The sequence below is a fragment of the Rhinichthys klamathensis genome, unplaced genomic scaffold (genome assembly GCF_029890125.1).
Source record: "Rhinichthys klamathensis goyatoka isolate OS25496 unplaced genomic scaffold, OSU_Roscu_1.1 h1tg000043l_1, whole genome shotgun sequence".
In the NCBI taxonomy this organism is placed as follows: Eukaryota; Metazoa; Chordata; class Actinopteri; order Cypriniformes; family Leuciscidae; genus Rhinichthys; species Rhinichthys klamathensis.
The window spans coordinates 241641-255000 of NW_026606590.1; the positions used below are offsets into that span (position 1 = coordinate 241641).

A 13360-nucleotide genomic window follows, 5' to 3' on the forward strand; every position below is an offset into this window, starting at 1 on the left:
CCTGCAAAACAGAAGAGGGCAGTATGTATGCACAGGCTTGCGTAGAAAACAAGAAAAGATAAAGGAGTTGCCTTTTGCCTTTACGTTTTTATAAAAAAATGACATATTGTTTATAAATAGTTTATAAAATCAAATATACGGATATATACCGCGAGAAAATAAATGGTAAATTCCCAAGTACGTATTATGTGACGTCGAGCCGAGGAACGTCAGTTCGTACGTCACAGTCACGTGGTAACATTTGAAATTGAACCTCGAATGCACAACAGAAAACACCACTGCTGTCAGTATTTTATGCTAGCAAACTTCGCTGAAACAGGAATAGTTGATGATTTTCGGAGGTACAGTCATGATTTTTACAACTTCTAAATGTATACGGCTCGCAAATATAATGTTTTGTTGATTTGAAAATGATTACTAGTAACGTTAAGTTAGCTGTCGCTGTAGAGGCCAGCTGTCATGATTAGTAACCCATGCTACTCGTGTTATATGCATAATAATTTTAGTATTTTGATTACAAATAACCTTTAAATTATTAAATCACAGGAAACATCGCACAGGATAGATGGCTTTAGGGTTTGAACAATCAAAACGCGTGAAGATGGATGAACTTTCGCCTCACATTTGGAGGTAAGCAATGTGCTAGCTAATCCATTTGTAGTTTTTATTGTGAGTGGGTTTTAATGTGTGTTGTTTTGTTTTGGGTCGTTGTCATACACACACACACACACACACACACACACACACACACACACACACACACACACACACACACACACGGCTCATTGTAGTGTAGTCTACATTTGTAACGTTGTAATCTAACTTAACCTGCCGTAACCAAACGTAAGAATAAGTTTATATTAATATATTTTAATCATGTGTTTTTTATATTATATCTCAATAATTCTGTTCATTTCTCCTAATTTATATTCCCCTATTAACAAATAACATTTTAATATACAACAGCATTGTTTTTTTTTTTTTTGTGTGTTTTTTTTTGCATATAAATAAAAAGGGCTTATTTATACATTGTTAATGTTTTTGTTAAACTTTCTTCTATTTAAAAATAAAAAAATATTACTACTTGTTTCAGAATGTTCAAATAACTTTTAAAATAGAGGTCGACGATAGTAGATTTTACCGATAAGATAGCAATAACTAGATTGGCCCACGCCGATAACCGATCAATGACCGACAGTTAAAATGGATACTGAATGAAAACTAACTTTTTAAATATAAAAAATATTATTGTTTAAACAATGTTTATAGATTGATCATTAATGTTTGATCGTAGTGCATTAACTAAGACAGGACTTTAAAATGTTAAAATGTACTAGTGAATATTGAAATCAACAAATTAACACTACGTTTATTAACCAAAGTTAATGTTACAAGTGGACTCTTATAGTAAAATGTAAAAAAATCGCCACCTTTAAAAATAGAGAATTGAAATTATACACATATATATTTTGTATCATGTATACTCTCACACTTTATTTGCTTTTATTTTAGAACACTTGATGATTATCTAATCAAAATATGTTAGTGACGATAAAAAAAAAAAGAACTGAAATCGAATGCATGATTTGTTTCTGGGTTTCAGTCGGCAGCATCTCACTACACATTGCTTTCTCATGTCACTAGCGTTATATATGCCACTTCGCTGCATAACAAATGCATTAAAGTGACCAGCTGAATATAAACTAATGAAAATAGATAATACTACTACTAACAATCGTGACATAAACATTTGGGTCGGACTTGCGTGTGTTTTGTTTTTGAGGTATTGATTGTTAGCGTCCTCTCAGCCTCGACGGCAGACATACTGCTGTTCTTTCTCTGCTAGTGCAGCATCTAGTCAACAAATTAATAACTTTATAATGATAAAAACACATACGGTAGTGTACTGTATATTATACCGTTTCATTCTCCGTTTTAAATCCACATCTGAAGTGTCACGCTTTGTGCAGCGTGTCAAAACAAATTATTTTATTATTTTTATTTTGCTTCTTCCAGTTATCGGTGCCGATTAATCGGCAAAACCAATCGATCGGTCGACCTCTAATTCAAATGTAGCACTTTGCAAAATGTTAAATGGAATGTTCCTTTAAAGTCCCCCTGTATTTAACAATTCTATTACTTTAAACTCATCTTTGATCGCCAAAATTACATATTTAAACGGTTTTTCCTTGAAAGAAATTCTTCATGCCTTAAAATATCTTGAATGTAACTCGACACCCTTGCCTCATTTAGTATGCACGGTTCTATGAATATGCAAATGAGCCCCGCCTCCACTCACTCACTCAGCTCAGAGATCCACTGGTTGACGATCACACGTTGATCTGATTGGTTACAAGGTCGTTTGTGACGTCAGAAACACCAGCGATTTCAAACCGTGTTTTTGAGACTGTCTTTGGTTCACTGCAGTTTTAAGTAGAAAATACTCAGCAATGCTGTCGACTTATGAACTTACACACGGTGTGTCTTAAAGCATATTAAACACACACCACATAGACACATAAACAACATTTAAAAGCTGGATTTTCACCACAGGGGGACTTTAACGTTTGCATAACCAAGAAAATAACGTTAAAAAGAAAATCCCTAAAAAAAAACGTTTTTATAACTTAATGGGAATGTTAGCTAAATGTTCTTAGAACATTTTATTTTTAGTTGGACTGTAACTAGTACCGGTAGTTCATCCCATATATTGGTCTGTGACTGTTTTATTTGAACTCGTGTAATCATGCGACTTTACGTTACAGCGCTCCGGTGGAGACTGCGCTCCCGTCCCAGAGGATTCAGACTCCAGAAGAACTGGTTTCCCAGCAGGAGGATCACGTGCAGATCATGTACTGCAAAGATCAGGTGTATCAGGGAGACGAGGAGTTCAGCTTGGAAGAGCTTCGTGCGCAGCGCTACTACAGGGCTTTGAGTGGTACGTGTGTTATACAGCATGTCTGATGTTAGGTGTGTTTGAGGCAGCCTTTAACCCTTTCACGCGTACGATCACACCGGTGTGATCAGTCTTGGCTGGTCCCTGGAGCGTACGATCACACCGGTGTGATCAGTCTTGGCTGGTCCCTGGAGCGTACGATCACACCGGTGTGATCAGTCTTGGCGGGTCCCTGGAGCGTACGATAACACCGGTGTGATCAGTCTTGGCTGGTCCCTGGAGCGTACGATAACACCGGTGTGATTAGAACGGTCGGTGCATCACGTGATCAACTGCTAAATTCAAACGTGCTCTCGCGCGTTGGCTGGCGCTGAGCCAGAGACGGACGCACTCAGTGCTGTCATATATCACAACTATTCAGTGTTTTCAACCACATAATGTTTATTTTAGGTTTCAGACATTTAAATACAAATAAGTACTAGCACAACAATGATTTTGAGTTTGTAAAATACATACTGATGTCTATGGAAGCGGCAATAATAATCCTTTCCATTATAATAAGACGACACGTTTTATTCATATCAGATACACATTGTGTAAGTAGCTTTACATTTGACCCTATTCTTCTCCTAGTTCACCGGCCACTTACTTTCATGTATTCCGTGAGAAGTGGAGGAATTGACGCATTGTAAATCCGATTCTCTGAACTGTAAAACAAACTAAAATGGCGCCACCCATTGTGCATACAGCTTAACTAACGCGATCGTTATAAAGATGTTTAAACAACAAAACCCATCCACTTGCACATATTTGACAATCGGAATATCAGTGTTTCGTGCTATTGCTAATACATTTGTGAATATTTTTAATAAAAAAGGAAAAATGACATAAAAGCAGATCATCATTCATTCAGCGCTGTATTGTGATTGCGCTGTGTCAGGTGACAAGCAATGACGCGTCACCATGGAAACATTAAAGTGACAAGTTCTAAATAACGGTCGCCTTGAAAAACTCACGCTGGGGGGTCAGTTAGAATATTTTAAACTTACATGTGAAAGGGTTAATCAAGTGTGGAATCAGACATTTTTTAACTAAACCCATTCGCTGCATCTGAAGTCGAAAAGAGGATATGCATTTACAGTGGTGTGAAAAAGTGTTTGCCCCCTTTGTAAATATGATCAGAGATGGCTGTAAAAAATAAATCTGCATTGTTAATCCTTTTGATATTTTATTTAAAAAATTTGAAAAAATCTAACCTTTCATTGAAGTAAAAGAATTGAAAGTTGGGGGGAAATCACATTATGAAATAAATGTTTTTCTCCAAAACACGTTGGGAACAATTATTTGCCCCCTTTTATTAAATACTTTTTGCAACCTCCTTTTTCCAAGATACCAGCTCTGAGTCTTCTCCTATAATGCCTGATGAGTTTGGAGAACACCTGACAAGAGATCAGAGACCATTCCTGCATACAGAATCTCTCCAGATCCTTCAGATTCCCAGATCCATGTTGATGCTTCTTCTCTTCAGTTCAGCCCACTCATTTTCTATGGGTTCAGGTCAGGGACTGGGATGGCCATTGCAGATGCTTGGTTTTGTGCTCAGTGACACATTTTTGTTTTGATTTTGATGCTTGTTTTTGGATCACTGTCCTGTTGGAAGATCCAACCACGGCCCATTATAAGATTTCTAGCAGAGGCTGTCAGGTTTTGATTTTTTATCTGTTGGTATTTGAACGAATCCATGATGCCATATATCTGAACAAGATGTCCAGGACCTCTGGCAGAAAATTAGGCCCACAACATTAAAGATACAGCAGAGTATTTCATTCTACACATGGGGTACTTTTTATACCTGTATGAACCTAACCCATCTTAAGTGTTTGCTGCCAAAAAAGCTAATTTTTTTGTTTCATCTGAGTTGAGTTCTCCAAACTCATCAGGCATTATAGGAGAAGACTCAGAGCTGGTATCTTGGAAAAAGGAGGTTGCAAAAAGTATTTAATAAAAGGGGGCAAATAATTGTTCCCAACGTGTTTTGGAGAAAAACATTTATTTCATAATGTGATTTCCCCCCAACTTTCAATTATTTTACTTCAATGAAAGGTTAGATTTTTTCAAATTTTTTAAATAAAATATCAAAAGGATTAACAATGCAGATTTATTTTTTACAGCCATCTCTGATCATATTTACAAAGGGGGCAAACACTTTTTCACACCACTGTATGTCACTTTCCCGTGGGAACACACTCCCTCAGCTGGACTGAGTGTCAGAAGAGCTGATAAATGACTGGAGAAACTGTGAAAATGCGAGTAAAACGAACGATCATCAGTTTAAACCAGAGGTTGGACTCGATATAGTGTTTCTTACAACTTACCAGAGATCCAGTGATTGTGGATATCGACATGCGGCAGGAATCGTGTTTCCTGACATTTATGAGCCTAATTTCCACGCCGGGGAAAAACATAAAGCAAATTTGCCTTTGAACGCTTTATATAAATACAATATAGGTCTAAATCCATGTGATCACTTATATCAATGTTATATATATCATCATATCGTCCGGCCCTAAAAGAGCCCAGTGTTTATTTAAAAACGTCCAATATTAAAGAATATACGATGGTAAGTATTTAATTGAGTTGTCAATACAATATATAACAATTAGGGGTGTGCAATATACTGTATATCGTAATTGTTTTTTTAATGATATGCAATCTGACATTATCGAGTATATCCCTCACAAAAACACACACAGAGCACGCACGCATGCTAGTTCACACTAGTGCGTGTGTGTGTGTTTTAAATTTGTCTATATGGTTTTATATTAAAAAGAAATAAATGACAATGATAAATGTTGCTTTAGCAATTAGCTGAAAGATTTTTTTATATAATTATATATACATTTAATTTCAGTTAATGAATGTTTATTTAATTTCAAGGAACACGTGTCTTTTATGGTTTTAGTTAACTATAATAAGCCTTGATTAGACCATATAGCATTTTAATTTGATTTTACATTTTTAACTGTGCAGAAAAGTCCTCGCACATCAACAAGATAAAGCAGGAACTGCAGCTTCAGATCGAGCAGAAGCAGAGGCTCATTCAGCAGAGAATCAGCACAGCTCCGCAACAGGTACAGCATGCCTAATACTCAATATGACGCAAAGATATGAGGGACAGTAAATGATAAATGAACTTGAAGTTTCGGGTGAAGGATCCCTTTAAAGGGATAGTTCACCCAAAAGTAAAAATTAGACCTTGATTTACTCTCCCTCAAGTCATCCTAGGTGTATATGACATTCTTCTTCCAGACGAATTCAATCTGAGTTTTATTTAAAAAAAAATTCTGGCTCTTCCAGTCTTTAAAATGGCAGTGAATGGCTGTATATTTTTTGAAGTACATAAAAGTGCATCTATCCATCATAAAAGTGCATCTATCCATGATGAAAGTGCATCTATTCCTGATGAAAGTGCATCTATCCATGATAAAAGTGCATCTATCCATGATAAAAGTGCATCTATCCATGATAAAAGTGCATCTGTCCATGATAAAAGTGCATCTGTCCATCATAAAAGTGCTTCCGTCTATCATAAAAGTGCATCTATCCATCATAAAAGTGCATCTATCCATGATGAAAGTGCATCTGTCCATGATGAAAGTGCATCTATTCCTGATAAAAGTGCATCTGTCCATGATAAAAGTGCATCTGTCCATGATTAAAGTGCATCTATCCCTGATTAAAGTGCATCTGTCCATGATAAAAGTGCATCTGTCCATGATGAAAGTGCATCTATCCATGATAAAAGTGCATCTATCCATGATAAAAGTGCATCTGTCCATGATAAAAGTGCATCTGTCCATCATAAAAGTGCTTCCGTCTATCATAAAAGTGCATCTATCCATCATAAAAGTGCATCTATCCATGATGAAAGTGCATCTGTCCATGATGAAAGTGCATCTATTCCTGATAAAAGTGCATCTGTCCATGATGAAAGTGCATCTATTCCTGATAAAAGTGCATCTGTCCATGATAAAAGTGCATCTGTCCATGATAAAAGTGCATCTGTCCATGATTAAAGTGCATCTGTCCATGATAAAAGTGCATCTGTCCATGATAAAAGTGCATCTGTCCATGATAAAAGTGCATCTATCCATGATAAAAGCATCTATCCATGATAAAAGCATCTATCCATGATAAAAGTGCATCTATCCATGATAAAAGTGCATCTATCCATGATAAAAGCATCTATCCATGATAAAAGCATCTATCCATGATAAAAGTGCATCTATCCATGATAAAAGTGCATCTGTCCATGATAAAAGTGCATCTGTCCAGAGGCGGACAGAGTACAGAGCTTTGTTAATTCAATTCAATTCAAATTTATTTGTATAGCGCTTTTCACAATACATATTGTTTCAAAGCAGCTTTACAGAAAGTGCATTTCAGAAATGTACATAGAAGAATATAGTTAGTTAATCATCATGTATTAATTTAGGGCATAACATTTCGCCGGCGTTGAGTCGTCTCTTCACAGGCGTCGAGTCGTCTCATCGCAGGTGTTGGAGCGTCTGAAGTCTCCGTGAGAGGCTGGATACAAACTGGAGCTGACGAACGCTATTTACCTCGACTAGCGTCCCGAGATAACAGCAGAAAAGCAGATGGGAAATAATTAGCGTAGCTGCTGTTCATAATATTAATGCATTCGATCTGATTCAACAGTGGTATAAAAGGTAAGCATTATGTGAATGCTTGGCTGAAGAGATGCGTCTTTAATCTAGTTTTGAACTGGGAGAGCGAGTCTGAGCCACGAACAGTATCAGGAAGGCTATTCCAGAGTTTAGGAGCTAATGTGAGAACGCCCTCCCTCCTTTAGTGGACTTAGATATCCTAGGAATGACCAGAAGCCTCGAAATTAGGGATCTTAAAGAACGCGATGGATTGTAGGGTGATAGAAGGTCCATTAAATACACAGGAGCTAAACCATTTAGGGCTTTATAGGTCAGTAGTAGTATTTTGTAATTGATACGGAACTTAATAGGTAACCAGTGCAGAGATGATAAAATCGGTGTTATATGATCATATTTTCTTGACCTAGTAAGAACTCTAGCGGCTGCATTTTGCACTAACTGTAGCTTGTTTATTGAGGATGCAGGACAACCAGCTAATAAAGCATTACAGTAATCTAGTCTCGAGGTCATGAGTGCATGAACTAACTTTTCTGCATCAGAAACAGATAGCATGTTACGTAATTTAGCAATGTTTCTAAGGTGGAAAAAGGCAGTTCTTGTAACATATGAAATATGATTTTCGAAAGACAATGAAAGTGAGTTTTTTGGACCAATAAGTAATACCTCCGTTTTATCTGGATTTAATAGCAGGAAATTACACGTCATCCAGCATTTTATATCTTTAAGACATTCTGTCAATTTAGATAAGTTAGTGTTTTCATCTGGTCGTGATGAAATATATAATTGAGTGTCATCAGCATAGCAGTGGAAATTAATTCCATGTTTTCTTATAATATTACCAAGTGGCAGCATATATATTGAGAATAGCAGAGGGCCTAACACCGATCCTTGCGGCACTCCATAGTCTACTGACGTTATCTTCGATTTTTCCCCATTTAAACAGACAAAATGGTAACGGTCCGATAAGTACGATCTGAACCAGCTTAATGCCTGTCCCTGAACACCAGTGTAGTTTTGTAGTCGATCCAAGAGTATTTTGTGATCTATAGTGTTACTTGAGTAAAAGTACAGATACTCCATGTTAAATTTTACTCAAGTACAAGTAAAAGTACTACATTCAGATGTCTACTTAAGTAAAGTACTAAAGTACTTGTTTTTAAAAGTACTTGAGTATCAAGAGTACAAGAGTAGATTTTCTAAATATTGCATTAGTAATCTACTGCCACAGTGCTTACATTTATGCACACAAACGTCCTACATGGAGTTATGAAAAATGTTAATGTTAATACCTTGGAGAATGTAAAAGGAATTGAAAGTAAAATCAAGTCATTTTTATCTTTTTACCATGTTGCTTTATTTAATTTAATAAAATTTTTGGGGGGTCCCATCTTTAAATGCGGGGACAACACACACACACACCACATGTAAGGGTGGCGCTGCCAATAAAGCACCTAAAATCTGTCACAAAGAACCGGCAAAAGGAATGATTATGAATATGTAAAATATAGCAAGGAGATATTTTAATTGTTTATTAATAAACACTTGTTAATAAACAAGTGTTTTCTTTGTTAGTGTCGGCTAGATGAAGTTGACGATGCTGACTCGCGATCTTCAGCAGTGAACGCGCCAGAGAGAAATGCACATTTCATGCGGATTACATAAGCAGAGAGCAGTCTGTAGTCTGTCTTCTTTCGTTTTGATTTTTTCTGTTTAAAAGTAGACATGTCTGTGAGAGGCAAGTAGGCTACCTTATACACTGAGTTTCGGTTCATTTATGAGACGAGATCCAGTTCACAGGCCGGCGCCTCCGTTTCTTATCTATCGTCTGCTATTTACTTCTTATTTATTAAACCCAGGCAATTGGTTGATGAAACATTGAATAAAATTAAGATACAATTAATGCAAAACGAAATTCAGGTTAAAGAAAGGTTTTGTGTTTTCTGTTTGATATCTCTGTGAAAGTTTTAAAGCATTTTTTATGCCACTTTCAGAGCGCTCACGTCCGTAACGGAGAACACGTCCATAACATTGTTTTTTCCTCATAAATGCAAACCCGAAAAATAAAAAAAATAAAAAAATTAATATTTTATTTACTGTGGAGACTGAGCGCCAACCCTTCTTCATTCGCTGGGTAGTACCCTACTTTGGTTTGCGCAGTGTAATTCACATAATCAGTCAAAATATATTTTGCCTCCTAAAGTTTTTTTTTTAACCCTTTGATGCGCAAGCTATGGATACCCCCTCTAATGCACAACATGGGTCTAAAAAGACCCGTATTCATTTCCTATGTTATTTCATGCATGGCTCTGCATTTTTTTTGTTTCACCTTTTGAAATCACTTTATTTGACCATTTTATATTTCTTGATCTATAAATTTCATGATTTATGAATATTCAAAATATCTTGTTTTCAATTATCACAAATTCATATTTTAATATTTCCTAGGTTTTGTGTAAATACATCAAGTTTACACACATGGGTCTAAAATGACCCATCTATGCAAGCGTGATAAAACAAAAGAATAAAGAAAACTTTTTGTTAAAATAACCATTGTCACAGTTGTTTAGATCAACACATTTACTGTAACACTTGAAATATGTTTATTGGCCACTTTGTCATGTATAACACGCATATAACCGATAACACTGAAATTGAACTGTAGTGTAGTGCAACTGTAGGGGGATCTCCACACCACCAATGTGCAGCATCCACCCGGATGATGCGACAGCAGCCATAGTGCACCACACGACGGCTTATGTGACCGATAGCATTGATTTATGACCATTTATAAAAATTAATATGGAGGTACTGCCCAGGTAAGGTTTCTCCCCAACAGCGCCAATATATACTTGTATAACTTTCTATTGCAACTTTTATTTTGTTGACCTAGCTATTAGATAAAATAAAATATGTCGACCGCAAGCTAGCTAATAGTGTTGGACATGTTTCTCTTTTGCACTAGTAATGGATTTCAAGGTCAAGGTAACCTTAGCCTAAACGTTCAAATATTAGGCTATATCTAGATGTCTTTCACAAAATATCAAATATTTTCTGTGACAAAAAATGTATTAAATAAAACTTACATGCATGAAATATACAAAAACAGCCGTGTTGAATTGTGAAATGTGTGGCAGGTGAATAGTTTTCTGCAGTAAATATATTTATACTATTTATAAATATCAAAGGTTCCTATATGGGTCATTTTTGCCCCATGTGTGTAAAATTGATGTAGAAATACAAAAAACGTGTTTGTTTATAAAGTAAGAAAGGAAAAATAAAAATAATGATTTGTGGAAATCAAAAACAAGATATTTAATGAATACCTGGATTAATAAATGATAAAATACATTTCTTTCAAATATTCAGCAAAGAAACATGAATACGGGTCTTTTTAGACCCATGTTGCGCATTAGAAGGGTAGTGAAACAAAAACGATTTTTATTCGAAAAGTAAGAAAGGAAAAATTTAAATAAGGATTTGTAATGATCTAAAACGAGTTAATTGAGGAATACCTGGAATACTGAATGATTAAATTAATTTCTTGCAAAGATATAAAAAATTAAAACTCAGTCGGGTCTATTTAGACCCATGTTGTGCATCAAAGGGTTAAGAAATCAGAAATCCCTCGTGGCTACGCCACTGCCACAATTGAACCTGACTGTGTTAAACACACCACATACTCAAGAACATCAAACCAAATGCTTGGCTTACATTAATGTGTAATATAAAATCTGACCATGGAGTTGACTTTGGCGGAAAGCTGAAAGTGATTGCTGATAGGCTGTCCCAATCAGTGGCGCCTGCACAATCCAATCACTGGAAATGAGGGTTTCCGAGATTTTTCTTTTTGTAACTTTTTTTTTTTTTACTCGGGTACTCACGGTTATGGATAGAAATGTAATGTATGAGTAAAGAGTACAATATTTGCCTCTCAAATGTACTTGAGTAAAGTCATGAGTACTCCCCAAAAATGATACTCGAGTAAAGTACAGATCCCTCAAAATTGTACTTAAGTACTGTACTCAAGTAAATGTACTCCGTTACTGTCCGGCTCTGCATCTGTCCAACATAAAAGTGCATCTATCCATCATAAAAGTGCATCTATCCATCATAAAAGTGCATCTGTCCATCATAAAAGTGCATCTATCCCTGATTAAAGTGCATCTATCCATGATAAAAGTGCATCTGTCCATCATAAAAGTGCATCTGTCCATCATAAAAGTGCATATATCCATCATAAAAGTGCATCTGTCCATCATAAAAGTGCATCTGTCCATGATGAAAGTGCATCTGTCCATGATGAAAGTGCATCTATCCATCATAAAAGTGCATCTATCCATCATAAAAGTGCATCTATCCATGATAAAAGTGCATCTGTCCATGATGAAAGTGCATCTGTCCATGATAAAAGTGCATCTGTCCATGATAAAAGTGAATCTGTCCAAGATAAAAGTGCATCTGTCCATCATAAAAGTGCATCTGTCCATCATAAAAGTGCATCTGTCCATCATAAAAGTGCATCTGTCCATCATAAAAGTGCATCTGTCCATGATAAAAGTGCATCTGTCCATGATAAAAGTGCATCTGTCCATGATAAAAGTGCATCTGTCCAAGATAAAAGTGCATCTGTCCATCATAAAAGTGCATCTGTCCATCATAAAAGTGCATCTGTCCATCATAAAAGTGCATCTGTCCATCATAAAAGTGCATCTGTCCATGATAAAAGTGCATCTGTCCATGATAAAAGTGCATCTGTCCATGATAAAAGTGCATCTGTCCATGATAAAAGTGCATCTGTCCATGATAAAAGTGCATCTGTCCAAGATAAAAGTGCATCTATCCATGATAAAAGTGCATCTGTCCATGATGAAAGTGCATCTGTCCATGATAAAAGTGCATCTGTCCATCATAAAAGTGCATCTGTCCATCATAAAAGTGCATCTGTCCATCATAAAAGTGCATCTGTCCATCATAAAAGTGCATCTGTCCATGATAAAAGTGCATCTGTCCATGATAAAAGTGCATCTGTCCATGATAAAAGTGCATCTGTCCAAGATAAAAGTGCATCTGTCCATCATAAAAGTGCATCTGTCCATCATAAAAGTGCATCTGTCCATCATAAAAGTGCATCTGTCCATCATAAAAGTGCATCTGTCCATCATAAAAGTGCATCTGTCCATGATAAAAGTGCATCTGTCCATGATAAAAGTGCATCTGTCCATGATAAAAGTGCATCTGTCCAAGATAAAAGTGCATCTATCCATGATAAAAGTGCATCTGTCCATGATGAAAGTGCATCTGTCCATGATAAAAGTGCATCTGTCCATGATAAAAGTGAATCTGTCCAAGATAAAAGTGCATCTGTCCATCATAAAAGTGCATCTGTCCATCATAAAAGTGCATCTGTCCATGATAAAAGTGCATCTGTCCATGATAAAAGTGCATCTGCCCAAGATAAAAGTGCATCTGTCCATGATAAAAGTGCATCTGTCCATGATAAAAGTGCATCTGTCCAAGATAAAAGTGCATCTGTCCATCATAAAAGTGCATTTGTCCATCATAAAAGTGCATCCGTCTATCATAAAAGTGCATCTGTCCATCATAAAAGTGCATTTGTCCATCATAAAAGTGCATCTGTCCATCATAAAAGTGCATTTGTCCATCATAAAAGTGCATCCGTCTATCATAAAAGTGCATCTGTCCATGATAAAAGTGCATCTGTCCATGATAAAAGTGCATCCGTCCATGATAAAAGTGCATCCGTCTATCATAAAAG

At 36.2% G+C, this 13360-nt stretch overlaps 1 protein-coding gene across 1 annotated transcript in view; it reads left to right on the plus strand.

The window, feature by feature from the left end:
- The first annotated feature begins 203 nt into the window (after window positions 1-203).
- The window catches only part of bub1ba (BUB1 mitotic checkpoint serine/threonine kinase Ba), a 41478-nt gene continuing 28321 nt past the window's right edge, over window positions 204-13360 (plus strand). Inside the window, exons 1-4 of the mRNA XM_056247183.1 lie at window positions 204-341; window positions 547-630; window positions 2766-2938; window positions 5927-6027. Of these exons, the coding sequence (XP_056103158.1) occupies window positions 566-630; window positions 2766-2938; window positions 5927-6027 (339 nt within the window). The 5' untranslated portion in view covers window positions 204-341; window positions 547-565. The remainder of the gene's footprint in view (window positions 342-546; window positions 631-2765; window positions 2939-5926; window positions 6028-13360) is intronic.